We start from the raw sequence: 17573 nt of genomic DNA, 5'->3' as shown, positions 1-17573 counted from the left end.
GAAGGGTTCCTTAACATTTTAGCCATAAAGGGCTCTTTAACATTTTATATGAAACATGAATGATAATCGAACAAAATTATTTATTCTATCCCAATGAAATTGAGAACCAAATATATGTTAATTAAATGAAACATTTATGGATGCTTTAATTGAATATTTTTATTTTTCATTCATAATATTTATCGTTTAAAAAACAAAATTTCATTCGAAAATAATTAGAGACGTTGAACAACAAGCAGTGGACAAAACCTATCATCATGTATTTTTATACTTCATAATTTAAGATTTATAAATTACTTCTGTAAAAGAAATTACTTCTATTTGTAGTGTCAAAATTTGGCACAAAAGCAGATGAATCTGATTTGTATAAATCATATTTTAGTCAGATTTCTTACTTTTTCAAATTAGTTTCAAAATATCAATCTTTATTAATCCAATCAATAAAACAAACCAGTGCATTATTTTAATGTATATTACGTACTTATATTTTTACTCTTTGTTATTATTTGATATTTATAAATTACTTCTGATTATACAAGTTAAAATTCAGCAAAGAAAAATTTAACCAATTCAGATTCATTAATTTTTGTACCGATCTTTTTTTAATAAGTTTTAAAATATTAATCTTCATTAATTTAAATAATGAAACAAATCATTGATCATTTTGATGCTTATCATAAATTACTATTTTTACCCTTTATTATTTGAGGCTAAAATAAATTGCAAAACTAATTACTTCCGATTATTCATGCTAAAGGTAGTCCTAATCACTAATGAACCAGATTAGGATTCATCAGTTTCCCCTTATTATTTGAGGTTTATAAATAATTTTAGGAGTAAGTATTTTGGATTACACGATTTAAAACTCAGCATAGAAACGGATGAATCCAATTCGGATTTTTAAATTTTTGTTCCGATCTTTTTACCTTTAAAATTAATTTTGGAATATTAATATTCATTAATTTAAATAATAAAAAAATTACAGACCATTTTAAAGTATATCATGTATTTGTATTTTCGCTCTAGATATTTGAGGCTAAAAAATAAATCTGAAATTAATTAATTTTGATTATTCGTGCTAAAAGTCCTCTTGAAAAACTGATGAATCCGATTCAGACTCATCAGTTACCCTTTCTTATTTGAGATGTGTAAATAATTTTAAGAGTATTTATACCTCAAAAATAGGCAAAAAAACGATGAATTCTCATTTATCTTTTTTTGTCCGATCCTTTACATTTTCAAATTATTTTTAAGTATGACTCACGTTAATTCTAATAATGAAACCTAGTATTGAATATTTTAATATGTACTAGCTGCCTTTGTCAACCAGCATGGTCTTGTTTCAAAATTATCTTGTACAACATAAAAACTTTAATAGTGATCAAGCCAAATGCACATCACAACTGTATTTAAATATTTTAATTCTTCCGAAGAGCCATTACATTATGACCACCTTGCTAATAACGTGCAGGACCACCTTTAGCCCTCACAACTGCCAGCACCCGCCGTGGCAATGATTCCACAAGGTGCTGATTGCGAGGTAGTAGTGTATCAGCACGAATTTGGTTTTCCAAGTAGGACCACAAATGCTCTATTGGATTAAGGTCAGGTGAATTTGGGGGCCAAGACATGACTTGAAAGTCACCGGAATGTTCCTCGAACCAATCCATGACGATTCGACCCTTATGACATGATGCATTATCCTGTTGGTAAACACCATCCCCCGAAGGAAAAACTGTTGCCATGAATGGGTGAACCTGGTCTGCAACTAAGTTCAAGTAACTTACAGACGTCAGGGATTGTTCTATGAGGATTATGGGTCCTAATGTGCCCCATGAAAACATTGTTCCTGGGCAAGAAATCATGAAAACCTGGGTGAACCCATTGTTATAGATGGAGGGTGGTCATAATGTAATGGCTCTTCGGTGTGATGTTATATATATATATATATAACATCACACCGAATATATATAACTTCACAATATATATAACTTCGGGGGATGTTATATATATATATATATATATATATATATATATATATATATATATATATATATATATATATATATATATATATATATAGCAAATACTATAAATACTGCCCCTTACTGTGGAAAACATGAAACACTGACGAGAATAAGGTGAATATTATAAATAAAAACTTAGTTTTACTTAGTCAGACTTATTTTTGTTTCTTTCTAAAATGGTTGTAGAAATTTTAAATACTAGAGGGCTCCGTCCCTTGCTCGTTATCACTCCCCAACTCCTAATAATTGCTACGCTTCTACATAATCATATTTTTTTTGGCTTTGCACTGAATTATTTTAATTAATTAAATTAATAATTAATTATTTTTTTGCAAATTGACATAAAGCAGTTTCATCGATAAAAGTTCTAACTATTCACTTATATATAAACTAAAATGAATTACGTTTACTTACGCTTTCCCCATCCAAACATATCTCTTAGAATTTTATCAAGATCTACTATTGAACATAAATAATTTCGCATTGTAATCGATTTTTAAAATAGCATTTAAAATGAAAAGTTTAGTGTCATAAGAAATTTTGAGAGTTTACAACCGTCATATTATATATTCGATTAATTAAATACAATTTTGCAAGCATCTTCACAGTGTATCATTAAGTTCTCAAACATTTAATGGTAATTTATGATAACATATTAATGAAATTTACATTAAAAAAATTATACAAATTGCAAAATGATGAATAAGTTTAGATACCTATTCAAATAAAAACGTCTGTAAAAATGCATGACTACAATTTGAGACAACTTTATTTTTATTATATATAACGATGATTAGCTTACAAATAATACCTGCATTCTTATATCCTATTTAAATGCTATCCTTTCAAGTGTCAAACATTAACCTGAATTTTAAATTTCTGTAAAACTTCCATTAATGAAATATATCAGCTATTCCAGTTGAAAAGGTAACCTGAGACCGTCTTAGTAAATTAGTGATGCCCGACCTCAGCAATTTTAGATGAAGCTTAGCTTTAGAAATTTGATTGCTTTATCGTGTTGGGGAAAAGTTATTCTAAAGGTTTTTAAAAGATTTCTGTTGGCAAAAGACGAAGCAATCACGCAAAGTTTTTATTTGACATAATACTGATTTTCCTCATTCGAATTACTAAAAGTTTTTACTTTCAGACACTTAAGTTCATTTAAAAATGCGTTATTTTAACTAAGGAATCTATTTCAAGTATTTATCACAACCTTCATATGTGTTTTAGATTGTTTTTTGTTCAATCACTATTTCCTTCGGCTATTATAAGGGCATCACATATTGGGAAACTATTGCATAGTAGGATCTTTTCTTCTACATAGGTTTAGGTATAGAATAGCATTTCGCTTAAATACCCTCCTTGATTTTGCTGGCGCATAAACTCAGTTTTGTTCTATTTTCCGTGACCATTTTGCATAAACATAGCTGAATTACGTTGACGCAGCGTAAAGTTTCTTCCTTCAAGTTGTGGGTGGCTTTTTGTTAGTTAGCATAAAACTGAAGACGAAAGTCCTATGGAATTAAATCTGGCTTGACAATTCTAATCACTAAAAAGGAAAATTATAATACCAGGATCTACTCAACATTTCTCAACAATGAAAATGGATGGTTCTTCTGTTTACACTCAATAATTAATACCCCAGAACAGTCAGCTGTCCTGTTTTCTTATTCGTTTCATTGGCAATTCTTTGCTGTTCAAATGACGGGAAAAAATATTTGCATCAGTATTTTCAAACAGTAGTAGAGCTGGTTTGTAGCACCTGCTTTTCAATAACATGTCCCTGCTGTTTCTAAGTAAAATGATATTGTCTCATGTTGAAGGAAACTTGCAAAAGAGCTTATTTAAACTTATATAAGAGAGTTGAATAAAACTTGTAAAAGAATTTTTTTTCCCAAATTACCTTTATAGACTACAGAAAACACGGGGATGCTAAAATCCCTAAAATATCCAAAATTTCATTTTTTTTTTTTTTTTTTTAAGAAAAAAAATTTAAGACAGTTTACATGAATAAGATAATCAAACTGTTGGAGATTGTTCAATGTTTATACAATGAGGATTCGCGGTAATATCTTTTTCCGTTGGTGAAACAGGAGTCAAGAAATCTTCTGGAGACCTTCTGGAATCTTCTGGAGAATCTTCTGACAGCGAAGCTTTTGCCATAGTTTCTCTGTCAACCACTTTCAGATACCAATTATGTTTTCTCCACTTCGTCCACTCCGTGATAAACAAACTGAGAAGAAGAAGAAATAGATTTATCAAAACAATTTCTAATATCTTCTCTAACATATTAAATAAACATTTTAAAGACCAATCTTCGTAGTCGGTAGTCATATTAAGGAGCTATTCTTGCTGTAAGCACCTCTAATCGCCATTGAAGGAGGATGAGAAGGATTGACGAACTATGTCCCTAGGCAAAAAATTCTCCAATCATGATCTGCTTTCCTCTCAAGCAGTGTGAATGATTCCCTAGGTCTGATTCAAGTAGTAGATTGTGTTTTTAGGTCAATTTCAGCAAAAATAAATTGCCCTCAGTCACATGTTACACCTTCAATTAATTTAACTTTGGTCTAGAGGTCATTTTTTCCCCTTTTCCGCTAAATAGTCACCCGTAAGTGCGTTATGAGCACTGCTTTTAAAAACTTTACATTAATAGATAACTAGTCCATTTTTCTTTTTTGATGTAGCTAAGTTAAAAGTTAACCAATCTGAAAGCCAAAACGTAAATATTTTACCTCATCTTTGTTCAGATTATACACAAAAACCGATTCTGAAACGTGCGAGGAGGTTTCTTCTTTCCTGAAACATCACAATGCAAAGCTAGTAACTCCTGTTACATATTCTCGTTGAAACTCTTTCCTGGCTTCGAAGGTCACCTCAATATGAGGCCACTATGAGGCAAATATTTACATTAAAAACAAAACAGTTAAGAAGCTTGCCCTACTCTTGTTATGTATTATTATTGACATTAGCCCTGTTGTATATTTTTTTTCTTTTGTGTTATGTGTCAGGTTGTTTCACGTCGAAACTAGGAATTATGCCTGTTTCATTGTTATATTGAGTGTTAATAATGATCCAGATTCATGAAAGTCAGGGGAGACTATACTGTGCCAAATATAAACGTTTTTAAGTTCTCCATGCTATGTTAGTAATGATTTAACAGGTTAAGTTTGTTTGCCGAAACATCAAACAACTATATCACTATAGCTATTTTCATTTGTGCTATTTACTCTTTTGTTTCACCCAACTTTGTCCAATCTTATCTATTTATTGAGAATAAACAAATCATTTTCTGTGAAAACAATAGCAACATGAAACACGTATTTAAGTGCAAGTTTTACATGACTGACAACCAGCGTCTGATTCTTTTGACTAGCGTTTACGAAATAGTAAACGGAATTTTTTTTTCTGTCATGTCAAAATAATATTTCTGAATAAAATTGAGTTTCGAAACTTTGGACACATTACCTCTCTGCAAAGAAGTAGGAATGACCTAATTAACATAATACATAAATGATTTTTCGAACTCGATATATCGTTAATAACAATATAACAAAATAAGCATCTCTGGGCTTGAGGCAATATATTGAAACCTCACGTTTTTTCCAAAAGTGACAATATTGCATCTGACTATCCCTTATTAATATTCCCAATATTGTACAAAAGCATCATATTACATTGAAAATCATGTTTTTTCGCAGAAAAACTTTTTTTAGAACAATTTAAAAATACGGCTTATCATTATGGATGGTGTTTTCAACACAAAGGTAAAAAAAAAAAAAAAAAAAAAAAAAAAAAAAAAAAAAAAAATCTCGATCTCTTTACCTTCAAGATTTTCGGTTATGCAGTTTACATCTGCTTAGTACAGCTTATTGTGCCGAGCAATATTTTCATACAGATAATTTTATTTTCAATAAAAGAAATAAATGATACAATTTCCGAACTTAAATCTGCTACATGTCTTATGATATTAATTAATTTTGGTGTGTTTGAAAGGAAAATTTGTTTTAGTTATTTATATTGGTTAAAAAGGCGATAACGTTGCTATATTTAAAATGAACTCGCTTTTTTAGCTGTCCTGATTTGGCTTCTTTTGACTTGTTTATTACTATTTGTTCTTGTTTTACACCGTATATACTTCAGTGATAGTATTTAGATAGAGTAGCAAGACAAAGCTTATGTAGCAAATTATCATTTAGACGTAAATTTCGAAGTTAGTATATTACTAATAAGGTAATAAATGTTTTATAACGATTTTCACTCTAATATTAATTTTAAGTTTTCATTTCCTCTCAAATTACTTATTTACTATTTCATACAACATTTATGATTATTATAAGTACATGTACTACACTACCGGTGAATTGAAAAATCAACGTAAGCGACAAAAAATTCAAAATTGAGATTTTTATATATTTGGAATCTTCATATGGTAAGCTACATATTGCAAAAAAAAAAAAAATTCTTTTAAATATTTTTTGTTTAATGGCGGGCACTTGGGTCTATTTCCCATTGGCCTCAGAAATGCCAGAACTGCTACTCTCTTCTCGTTACCCAGTGAGCACCTATGGCCAAGCCACGGTGGTGGAGCAGCGTCGCCCACGTCACACAACCACAAACCCGTTTATAGGGCGGGTCACATTCACACAATCACACAGAAGAAAGGACATGGAACTTAGAAAGAGAAAAAGAAACATCTTTGCCCTAATTGGGATTCGAACCCGCAACCATCAGCTCCGCAGCCAAGTACGCTAACCACTCGTCCACCTGGTCGGCATTTTTTTTTCAAAAATAAATTAATACTAATTTTTCAAAAATAAATCAGTTTTGCTAATGCATTAGCAAAAGAAGGAAAATAGTTGCCAAGCCACTTTTCTCGGAATCAATCGTGAAGCACTTACATTGTTTTTCCAATAGCACGGCAGTACCACTCTTGTCATTATTTACTGCGCTCACAATAAACACAGTGAACACGTTGAGCCAAATATCCTCTAAATACAACGGATTCAGTAACTCGGAAATATTAGTGGTAAAGAGCCTGCTGCTCTCTCAAGTGACGAAAACTCTATCCATATTGCACTGATTATTTGATATGAAAAAAAACTCTTACCCAATCATCCAAAAGAACCACATTGTCAGTATTAAGAGGAAGAGGAGACTGAAGACCGAGTCAATTAGAGAACAAACAATCGAAGATTTTTTCTTTCCAGCAGCAGATTTTGATGTTTCAGATATGAGAACTCTATAAACAGATATGTAACACGCCCATAGTGTGATGGAAATAAAGATCATAAGAAATATTCCAATCATAAGGACGCTAATACAGTCGTCACTCTTTTCTCTGCAAAATTCCCAGAAACTCTATTAGGAAAGGAAAAGTGCACAACCATTAATAACTTCCAAATTCAATATCATGTCATCAACATCAAAAACCTTAGGTGAGCCACACACCTAGAAAACGAATGGGAAGCAAAAGGCACACGGTAGGTAAATTCCCATACGTTCGCATTAAGGGCCATTGACTCGAGAATGGTTGGAGGTATGTACATTGCGTGCAGTGTGAATTATCTATTAATCCAAAGGTGGTGTATAGTTTATCTACGGTAAGAACTCCCCCATCACGAAGTCTGAGACCCGCCTACTGATATGGAAACAAGAATAGCGCATTTCAGGGAGGGTAGCTTCTCTTCAGTCTAGGGCTAACACAGTAGACAGAAGAAAAAATTCCCTTTCTCTAACCGATCCGAGCAAACATCTGCCCTAAACAATGGCCACACACCCCTACTTGAATTAACTATACCTCGTTACCATAGTTCCCGCCACGGGTCCAGACGAATGGCTTGGGGAGTTCTTACTTTAGACAAACTATACGCATGCTAATGAAAACATATGGATGGTGTTTTCAATATATAAACAACATCAATCTCGAGCTCTTGACCTGCTCTACTTCAGGTTAGGAAGTATACAGCTTATTCTGCGAAGCAAAATTTTCAAACAGATAATTTGTTTTTCAGTAAAAGAAATAAGCTATGTAATTTTTGAGCTCAAATCTGCTGAATTTCATAAAATATAAATAAAATTGAGTAATTCTGGTGAATTTGAAGTGAAAATTCGTTTATTTATTTATAGATGTCTTGCTAAAAAAGGTGACATGGTTGCTAGATTTAGAAAGAACTCGCTTTTTGGCAATCCTGATTTGGCCTCTTTTTACTTATTTATTGCTGTTTGTTCTTGTTGCGAGCTGTACATCACACTTCGTTAGTGTTAGCATATTCTTCGAGCAGCGAGATTGATTTCATTTTAGGTTTAAATTTCGAAGTTGGTATATTGTTGACAAGGTAAAAAGTGTTTTGCTGGGATTTTTTTTTTTTCAAATGATGATTCTAACGTCTTGAAATGACAGATCTTCAAATGATGATTCTTTTTTTGAACACAAATAATAAATCAGTAACAAATACACGTATACAAGAAATTCTACTCAAGAGTGTCTCAAAATTAAATGATCACGTTATGAGTCAAATGGCTTCAAAATACACGTTCAAATACATTTCCAAAATACACTGGAAGTATAGGCAGTAAAGAGCTTGCAGCGCACCCTAGGGTAGAAAACACCATCCATAGGAATGAACTAGTCAAATGTTGGTTTTGTGATGTCGCTAATTTAACTGTTAACCGAGCTTAAAGCAAAAACATAAATATTTTCTGCATAATAGCCTTCTTTTTTGTTCTGAACATAAACAAAAACCAGTTTTGAAGCATTCAAAGAGGTTTTCCCATCTCATAAATGCATAAAGCATAACTTGTTATGTAAAAGAACCAGTTAAACCTTTTTCCTTGCTACGTAGATCACCTTACTTATGAGGTCAATAATGAGACGTCCCGCAGTGGACTGATCGTTAAGACTCGGTTCCCAGCAGATCACAGAAGTCAAACATCACTGGCTACGGTCAGTGTGCGGGTTGGTGACCACTTGGATCAGTCTGCGTAGGAACCGAGGGTGTGCGGCATTGGTCCTCAATAAACTGTGCTACCGTAAAGTGCTCGACTTCGCGTGCAGGTTGTCGGGCTACCGAAGCGGAGGCGCCACCCCCTCTGCAGAGGATCAAAATTGTGATGGCATGTCTTCGGATCATCCTCCGGGATGTTTCCAAGACCGTCGCCAATAGCCCATTGTGCAGCCCTATAGAGTCTCGTAAATTAACAACAACAACAACAATAATGAGACAAACAAATATTCTGAACAAAACAGTTAAGGGGCTCCGCCCCAATCGCGTTGTGTATACGCCTCTCATATGCCTCTCCCCTCTCCCGCTTCCTCAGTGTGCTGCCCTCCATAATAGTAGAACGCTTTAGTCCTAAGTAACACTTCTTTTAAAATATTGAATTTCTCGAGAAACTTTCCTATTCTTGCTTTTTTTAATTATAGAGAAATTTATTTTGCCACGACCTTAAAGTTCAAAAATATCAGGAGATGTGTAGCAGTTTTAAAGTGTTTTCAGAGTGGACGAATGTTTCAAGAGCATATAGAAATATAAAGTCTTAAAAAAAACCTGTTTTTGGAATCGTTTTAAAAAAATGAGAAGGCGAAAGACCTGAAGCTTACAACTTGAACGAATGTTAGGTATTTATTTACTTTAGATACTTATTTACGTTAGGTATTTAAATTACTTTCAAGCTAATCCATTCGAAATCATTAAAATATCTCTTGGAACCTTAAACCAATAAACTTTTCAATTATTTTTTTTGCTAAATTACTACGCTACTTTATTTTAGAAAAATAATAGTGAATAAGTGGATACATTATTCAAAAGTTGTGAAACTTTTGAAAAATATTCAATAAATTAATTGCATTTTTAGAAGCACAGAACTTGAGCTTTCATTATTGGCGATCGAAATGGGCTTCAGGTGGCGCAGTGCACAACTGAATTGAATGGCCTCAAAACACACCGGATATAGTTACCCGGAAATACGGGCGGTAAAGGTCTTGCAGGACTCCCTAGTCTGGAAAACACCATTCATATTGGCGATCGAAATGGGCTGCAGGTGGCGTAGAGCAAAACTCTCTACCTATGGCAACACTTCACATACTTTCCCCATTAGCGTGTGGAATGTCATAGAGGAAGGAAGTACTTTAGTTTCTCTCTTGATTTTCGTATAGATTAAAATCTTTTAAGTTGGAAAACTATATGGAACTGAAAACTACATTAAACATAGTTCTAAAGAAAAGTATCACGGGAATTTTAAAAAATATTTTTATTAAATAAAAAGGAAAAATATTAAGAAAAGGCAGAATATCGTAATACATTCCTATACAAATGAAAAGAGGAGGAGAGGGAAGGGCTAAGGGCATGAAACCTGTATCTCTCCAGATGGCGTATTCGAGTGTTGCGATCGCCATTACCCACATAATTCAATGCTTGGCAGGCTCAAATTTCATTCTTAATTACCCTGTATTTCTTTTCTATATTATAGATACGATTACACGCTTCACACAGCATATCGTAAATCACATGTTTTTTCTGATTAAAATGAAGTTGAATTAAAATTTCTTATTCGCCTTTTCAATAAGTTTGGAGCTCATATCTTCGAGTAAAAATATGAGCTTTTTATAAGGTGCATTTTTACACAAAAAAAAGGATATTTTTAGAGTTTATTTATTAATTCTCTAAAGCACTTTTTTTTTCGAATCGTGTATATTGATATAGCTGTAGTTACCTTCGGTATTCTTTGAGTGTTAAAACGATACAGACAAAGCTCACACGTGTCACACTTTTTTGTTTCAAGCCATCCTTCCAAACAATTTCGATGAACATATTTTATCGTTCCTAGCAAATTAATAAAAATGTTTAATGATAAATATTTCATTTCATATTTAAAATAAATTATAACTTTTCACATGATTGACATGAACACAATAGCATAATACTCTTTCAAAAGAAAAAAAAATTTAAACAAGCTGTGATATGTGGGACCCAAATATATATATATATATATATATATATATATATATATATATATATATATATATATATATATATATATATATATATATATATATATATATATATATATATATATATATATATATATATATATATATATATATATATATATATATATATATATATATATATATATATATATATATATATATATATATATATATATATATATATATATATATATATATATATATATATATATATACAGATTTTTATAATATCTGACGATTTATGATTATGTTTTGAAATAAATTTACTGTGAATAAAAACGTGCATAAAATGAAATTGGAACAAAAATGGAATAAAATACTAAAAAAGCAGCTAAAATGTCCAGCAGTAACCATATTTTGTCCGAAATTTTTCACTCTGTTGTCATCACTCTTCTTATTTAAGAACTCTCAGATAAAACTCCAGTTTCAAAGTTACAAGACCTCCCTGGCTGACTGGTTTCACCTGACAAATGCTTTGTAACGTGGAGATAGCGAGCTCGAATCCTGCCATAACCCTGGCTGCATCTTATCCGTGCTGTCCTTCTCTGAATTGTACTGTCTAACCTACTACTTGACAAAAGCTTACAAGCCATAATTATGTAATTGGGCACACAGGCCTGCATGTATGTGTACTAATAAATAAATAAATGCTAAGTTTTGTAGATTTTCTTATGATTTAATTATAGCATAATAAGCGCATAAAGAAAAATTAACATTAAAAGAGACAAAACTTTCTTCAGGTGTAGTTACACTCTTCGGGCTTCTGCTGTGCTGTATATTTTGAAAGTCAAAAATAAGTTTTGGATAATACCATCTAAAAGTCATTTGGCTAAATAAAAGGCAGATTTTTAGATTAGAAAAACAAGCATGGATAGATTGATTTGAAATGGAAGTCTTGGAGGTTTTCAACGTTTGGAAACACCTATTTTAGATTGAACAAATTAGTACGATTCAGACTGAAGCTACAAATATGGAATAAACCGATCGAAATGCTTTCCAAAGTAGACAAAACAAGTTTTACTTTCATTGTCTTCTTTCTTAAGTCAAAGCATCTGGGAGTTATTTTCGAGCAAAAATTTGTGCCTAAAAACTATGACCGAGAGATAGTGTTGTCCTGTGTGTTTTTCTGAAGAAAATTCCACTAAATGCGCAGTCAAAAACTTAAAATACTCTACTACACAGACTAGACTCGCAAATTCGCATTGAAATTTAACCACATTCAGGTACCACAATTTAACCACGAACTGGTATTTTATCATTGGCTTCATAAACAGAAACTTTCATCACGTTAGTTTCATCTAATGTCCTTATATCTTACTGGGTTAGAACATAATTGGGTGCTACTCGGGTTGGCGATGAATCTCGTCCAATTTTGCTGAAATCCGCGTTGTTTCTATAAGAAAACAAACATTCTAAAACAAAATTGAAATCGATTAAGGTGTAGAATCAGGGTGGGGTCCTTTGGTTTTGGAGCTAATCTTCGTTCAGGTTTGTTAAAACCCCGTTTCTGGTTACCCTGAAATTTTTTGTCGTATTTGCTTTCAAAGGTCACCTCGAGGTTACCTCAACTTTTGTTTACCGTTATGTGATTGATTCTTGGTTTCTATTTTCATATACTATATTAGTTATGCTTTGAAGGCATTAACATTGTAAATTCGTAGTGTGGCCGGTGATTATTAAAAACGTCACAAGAACATAGAGAAATAATAGAACTTTATTAAAGTGAGGGTCGGAGGCCCAAAAATGAGAACATTACATGCTATTGGATAGATGGAGAAGAGGCGATTGATCTTGGAAAGAGGGTTTTTATAACTTTCTGTGCAATGTATTTAAATATTTATATAATGTGATGCTAAAAGAACTTATCTTCAAATCACCACATATAAAAGGCACCCCGATCCGATTTTAAACTATTGAATTGCAATTTTGTTTCATAAATTAGCATCAATATTAAATGTTTTAATATGTTCTAGTTGTTTTAAAAAAAAATTTAAAAAATTAAAAAAACACTATTGTTTTTTGTCTTTGATCTTCGTTTTAAAAAAATATGAGAGGTACCCAATTGTAAATTTTTACCACGAACTCTAATTTGGGCCACATTAAAGTTTGTTCCTTGTTTACAAATCTGTAACAACAATAGTACTTTATGTGCTAAGCTAAATTTGGTAATTTAATTTCATACCTTTACATTTGCAAGGTTTCAAAAGTTGTTCCCTACTTGCACTGCTGAAACAAATCCTACATAATGGATTATTTTTTGAATTATGGGTTAGTATGATAGAAGAATTGGTCGTTTTGTCACTTGCTGATGTTTTCTCTATGTTTTCAGCTGAATACATTGCGCTAAATTAAAATGCTTCTGACACTTTACATTTGTTTTTAAAATCGTTCCCAAGTTTACAAACAGCCGCAGTATTTGTTATAAGAGCTACTTTTAAATCATACTTATTACAACCTTTAATAACAGAAACTTTCTAAAAGCATGGCCGAACTATTCAAACCGAAACCTAATTAATTTATGTAAAGATAGTTCAAAGGAAAATGACCACATATAAAATAACATCAAACAACATTACTATTTTCAAGAATCCATAATTATTTCAATTTTCAGGTATTTAGGAGTTCCATTCCATAATCTTAAAGTTTAAACTCAGCTCAGTAGACAAATATATTTTGAATTCAGTATGAAGACTTAACTAGAACTGAGTGAGACAAATCTGTTATTACGCGTAAGAAAGTCCCTGACTTCAATAAGCGACTAACTAAATGTTTATTGCAAAAAATAGGGTCGGTTGTTTCACCCACAAATCATTTTGCTGATAAGCTTATACACTAAAAGTATTCGCAAATATTGATTAAAGTATTGATCCTCCTTTTGCATCAATGATAGCCTGCACTCGATTAGGTTAACTTTTGAAAGGGAGTTTTTAAAAAAGGCTTCTGGGCGCCCATCACAACTGGCAGTGAGGATGCTCAATTTTGTTGGCCACATAATCTAATTCGCCTCCAAATTTGTTCTATGAGGTTCTGATTGCGGGGCTCTGAGAAAGCCTATCCACATTTTTGAACATCCATTTCGATAAATGCTGGGTGCTGAAATCTAGATGTGTGAATGGAGCAATTACACTGCTGGAAGAGAAAATGTTGCCATAGAGTTGAAGGGGAAGCATTGGCCAGAATGTGCAGATAAATCTAAGCCTCATGTTTCCAACCATATAATCTATGGGAGCATTAACAGTGAGATTGTCCAAGACTCGTCAGAAAATGTTTTTAAACTATATTGACATGCGATAGCAAATACGAATCGCACTTTGCGAGAGTGCTGCATAAGGAACTTAGGCCAAACCATGAAAAATACTCTCCTCATCATCAACGTCACCGGCCAGATTCATTTCTTTCGATGAGTGTTTTCAAATATTTTTTGTGCAGCTATTGTATAATGTGACAAAAAAACAATCGACAGTTTGGAAAATAAAAAATTCATAAAAATGACTGCTCAAGGAACATTTAGTCGTCATTTTTCTGCATATGAATATAGTGGAGAGCTTACCCATTTTTTTATTGCATAAATGAACACACATATCCAACTAATGCTCTGCTGATTGGAAAAATTATTTAAAAACCTTATTTAAATTTCATTGAAGTTGTATAACACCGTGAAGTGAAATTATTTTTCAGTTCTAATTAAAGATAAAAGAACACAGTTGAGGAAGTTTTTGTTTCGTTGTAATTGCAAATGCTTGAATCATTCTATTTTTAGAACTCAGCAACCGTTTTCAAATAAATATGATAAGTTCTCTTTTCACACACGCATTCATTGTTAACTCTGAACGGATAGTGAGTCCGAAGTGTATTTTTCGGGTGCGCGTGAGTTGCCCATCGGATTTTGTTTTGCTATTGATCGTGAATATAAACAAATACATGCGTGTTTGGTGTGTTCTAAAGTTCTACAGAACCGTTAAACAGTCATTTTAATTGAATATGATTTTTTTCGCACTCAAATAATGACACTCAGCAAGAATAGCGAAATGTTTAGAAACTAAAATGTGATGGGGCATCCTTATTTGCTTATGCGATCTTACAACAATGTGACTGGTGCATCAGTTCGTCTTGCATGCAGTATCTGAACATTTGAACGAGGGTCTTAGGAAATATACCTATGGATCGAATATGTGAATTGCATTCACGTTTGATCGAATAAGCAAGACCTATGCAGAGAGAATAACCGCTTATTAATCTTCTGTTCTACATGTTAGGTAACATTCACAATGCATGCGAAAGTCCTAGACACGCGTGCGAATTTCTAAAAACTATATGCGTGAACTACATACTCGCGCATGCGAGAATTAAATTGACACACCATCGAGAATCGTCATACGAATTCGCAATCGCAACGCTCATATGCGCCATGTGGGAAGAAGACCAGTTCCATGCCTTTGACCCTTCCCTCTCCTCCTCTATTCAGTTTTATAGGAATGTACTAGGATATTTTTCCTTTTCTTAATATATTTCGTATTTAATTGTTAAAAATATTTTTTAAAATTTCCATGACGCTTTCTTTTAGAACTATGTTTAATTTAGTTTTCAGTTCTATATAGTTTCCTAACTTAAAATATTTTAATCTAGTTGAAAATCAAGATAGAAACTAACGTACTTACTTCTTCTAATGACTTTCCACACGCTAATGGTGAAAACATGCGAAGTGTTGCCATAGGTAGAGAGTTATGCTCTACGCCACCTATAACCCATTTCGATAGCCAATAGCATACAGAAAGAGTAATTCATAAAAGGCCATTCTCATGCAGCTCTTACTTTTTACGCACGAACAAATGTTTCCTAACTACTTGAGAACTAGATTGGAGAGCTTTACGCAGCAAAAAAATATTTCACCAATGCGAAACAAATGGTACCACGAGAGAATGACCCTTAAGAGAAAGTATTCGCATTGGCTCGATTCGGATACGGGAATCGGATATAATGAGAAAATACTGGTCAATTCAACAACATTCGCGATCGCAACACTCGAATACGCCATCTGGGGAGAGACCGGTTTCATGCCTTTAGCCCTTCTCCCTTCCCTCTCCTCCTCTTTTCAGTTGTATAGGAATGTACTACGATATTTTCCCTTTTCTTAATATTTTTCCTTTTTATTTAATCAAAATATTTTTTAAAATTTCCATGATACTTTTCTTTAGAACTATGTTTAATGCAGTTTTCAGTTTCATAAAGTGTTTCAAGTTTAAAGATTTTAATCTATATGAAAATCAAGAGAGAAACTAACGTACTTCCTTCCTCTATGACTTTCCACACGCTAATGGGGAAAGCATGTGAAGTGTTGCCATAGGAAAAGAGTTCTGCTCTACGCCACCTGCAGCCCATTTCGATCGCCAATAGCACTAATCAGGCTCCCCACCCCTAAAAATGGACAGAAATGACGACTTGATTTGTGTAATGAATATGCATGGATTGATCCATATATAGTTACAAAACTACTATGATAACTGAAACAGGGTGAAACCTCTTAACTGTTTCGTGCCTAATTTAAGTAGTTGCCTCGTAATGAAGTGATCTGACGATAAATAATAATGACCAATGCTTTGCAAAGCAAGCAAAGAATTTCAACCAGTTATATTATGTAACGATCTCTGCTTTGCGATGTTTGAGTAAGGAAGAATTTTCTTCGTCCTCTTTAGAGCTAGTTTTTGAAAATAATCAGAGAAACGATAAGGCAAATATTTAGGTTTTAGCTTTAAAAGCAGGTTTTAGCAGTAAAGGTATGTCACAAAATGAAAGTTGATTAGTAGTCTATTTCAAAGGAAATTAGCTCACATATGAGCAAAGGATCAATCTCAACGCATGTGGTCGCATACACGAATCGTGTGCGATGTATTTTATTTTCATACTGTACTTACATACTTTATTTACGTCACACTAGAGCTGTACAACGGGCTATTGTCAGCGGTCGGGTAAACATGTCTGAAGAAGATTTGAAGACATGCTTTCGCAATTTTTATCCTCTGTGCAAGGGATCCACTCTTTGGTTGTTTCTCCACTGCACACAAAGTTGATCTCTTTACAGTTGAACAGTTCAACAAAGACCTGGCATCCTCCTCATGCTGAACAAAGTTATCATCCACGCTCTCATTGACTGCTGCCAGTGATGCTCTACTTCTCTCTTCTCTTGTCCTAATGATCAGTTCACAGTTGGATGAAATGGATGTGCAACGAACACATATATGCAATCTTTAATACCACAAATTACACCCATTTGCAGATACTTCTAAAAAATAAATGAATCTGAAAAACGCATGAGCTGTTACAATTCTTACTACATGCTTCTTACGCACTTCCGTGGTCTCCTTCAAAAAACTCTCCAATCAAGAACTCACGCCTATGAGTATTGTTTGAATCTTTAGAAATGATAATGGTTCCTTAGAAACCGTGCTCACGGCATGCGAATTACGAATTTCCGAGCTTCTGCAAAAGAGATGTGTACAATGTACTTTATTCGCGCAGGTCGTCGGGCTACAGAAGCGGAGGTGCCATCCCTTCTG

The 17573-nt window shown here is 33.0% G+C and overlaps 1 protein-coding gene across 1 annotated transcript; it reads right to left on the bottom strand.

The window, feature by feature from the left end:
- Positions 1-2780: 2780 nt before the first annotated feature.
- On the bottom strand, positions 2781-13423 carry LOC107448891 (uncharacterized). The gene is made up of 4 exons (XM_016064241.4): positions 13202-13423; positions 10743-10852; positions 7138-7388; positions 2781-4260 (listed from the first exon to the last, which is right to left on the bottom strand). Exons 1-4 carry the CDS (start codon positions 13356-13358, stop codon positions 4047-4049), a joined length of 732 nt encoding a protein of 243 aa, XP_015919727.3. The 5' UTR covers positions 13359-13423; the 3' UTR covers positions 2781-4046.
- Positions 13424-17573: the final 4150 nt, after the last annotated feature.

Source organism: Parasteatoda tepidariorum, chromosome 10, assembly GCF_982258835.1.
Source record: "Parasteatoda tepidariorum strain Cologne lab strain chromosome 10, Ptep-v5.0, whole genome shotgun sequence".
NCBI classification, from domain to species: domain Eukaryota; kingdom Metazoa; phylum Arthropoda; class Arachnida; order Araneae; family Theridiidae; genus Parasteatoda; species Parasteatoda tepidariorum.
This window is presented reverse-complemented; position numbering and strand designations above follow the sequence as displayed.

Excerpts from the sequence above, each read along its gene's own strand:
- LOC107448891 (XM_016064241.4), bottom strand. The coding sequence starts at position 13,358 with ATGTATTCAGCTGAAAACATAGAGAAAACATCAGCAAGTGACAAAACG. Across the intron at positions 10,853-13,201 it reads GAAACCTTGCAAATGTAAAG|GAACGATAAAATATGTTCAT; the intron begins GTATGAAATTAA and ends TTAATTTGCTAG. Across the intron at positions 7,389-10,742 it reads ACACTCAAAGAATACCGAAG|AGTTTCTGGGAATTTTGCAG; the intron begins GTAACTACAGCT and ends CTTTCCTAATAG.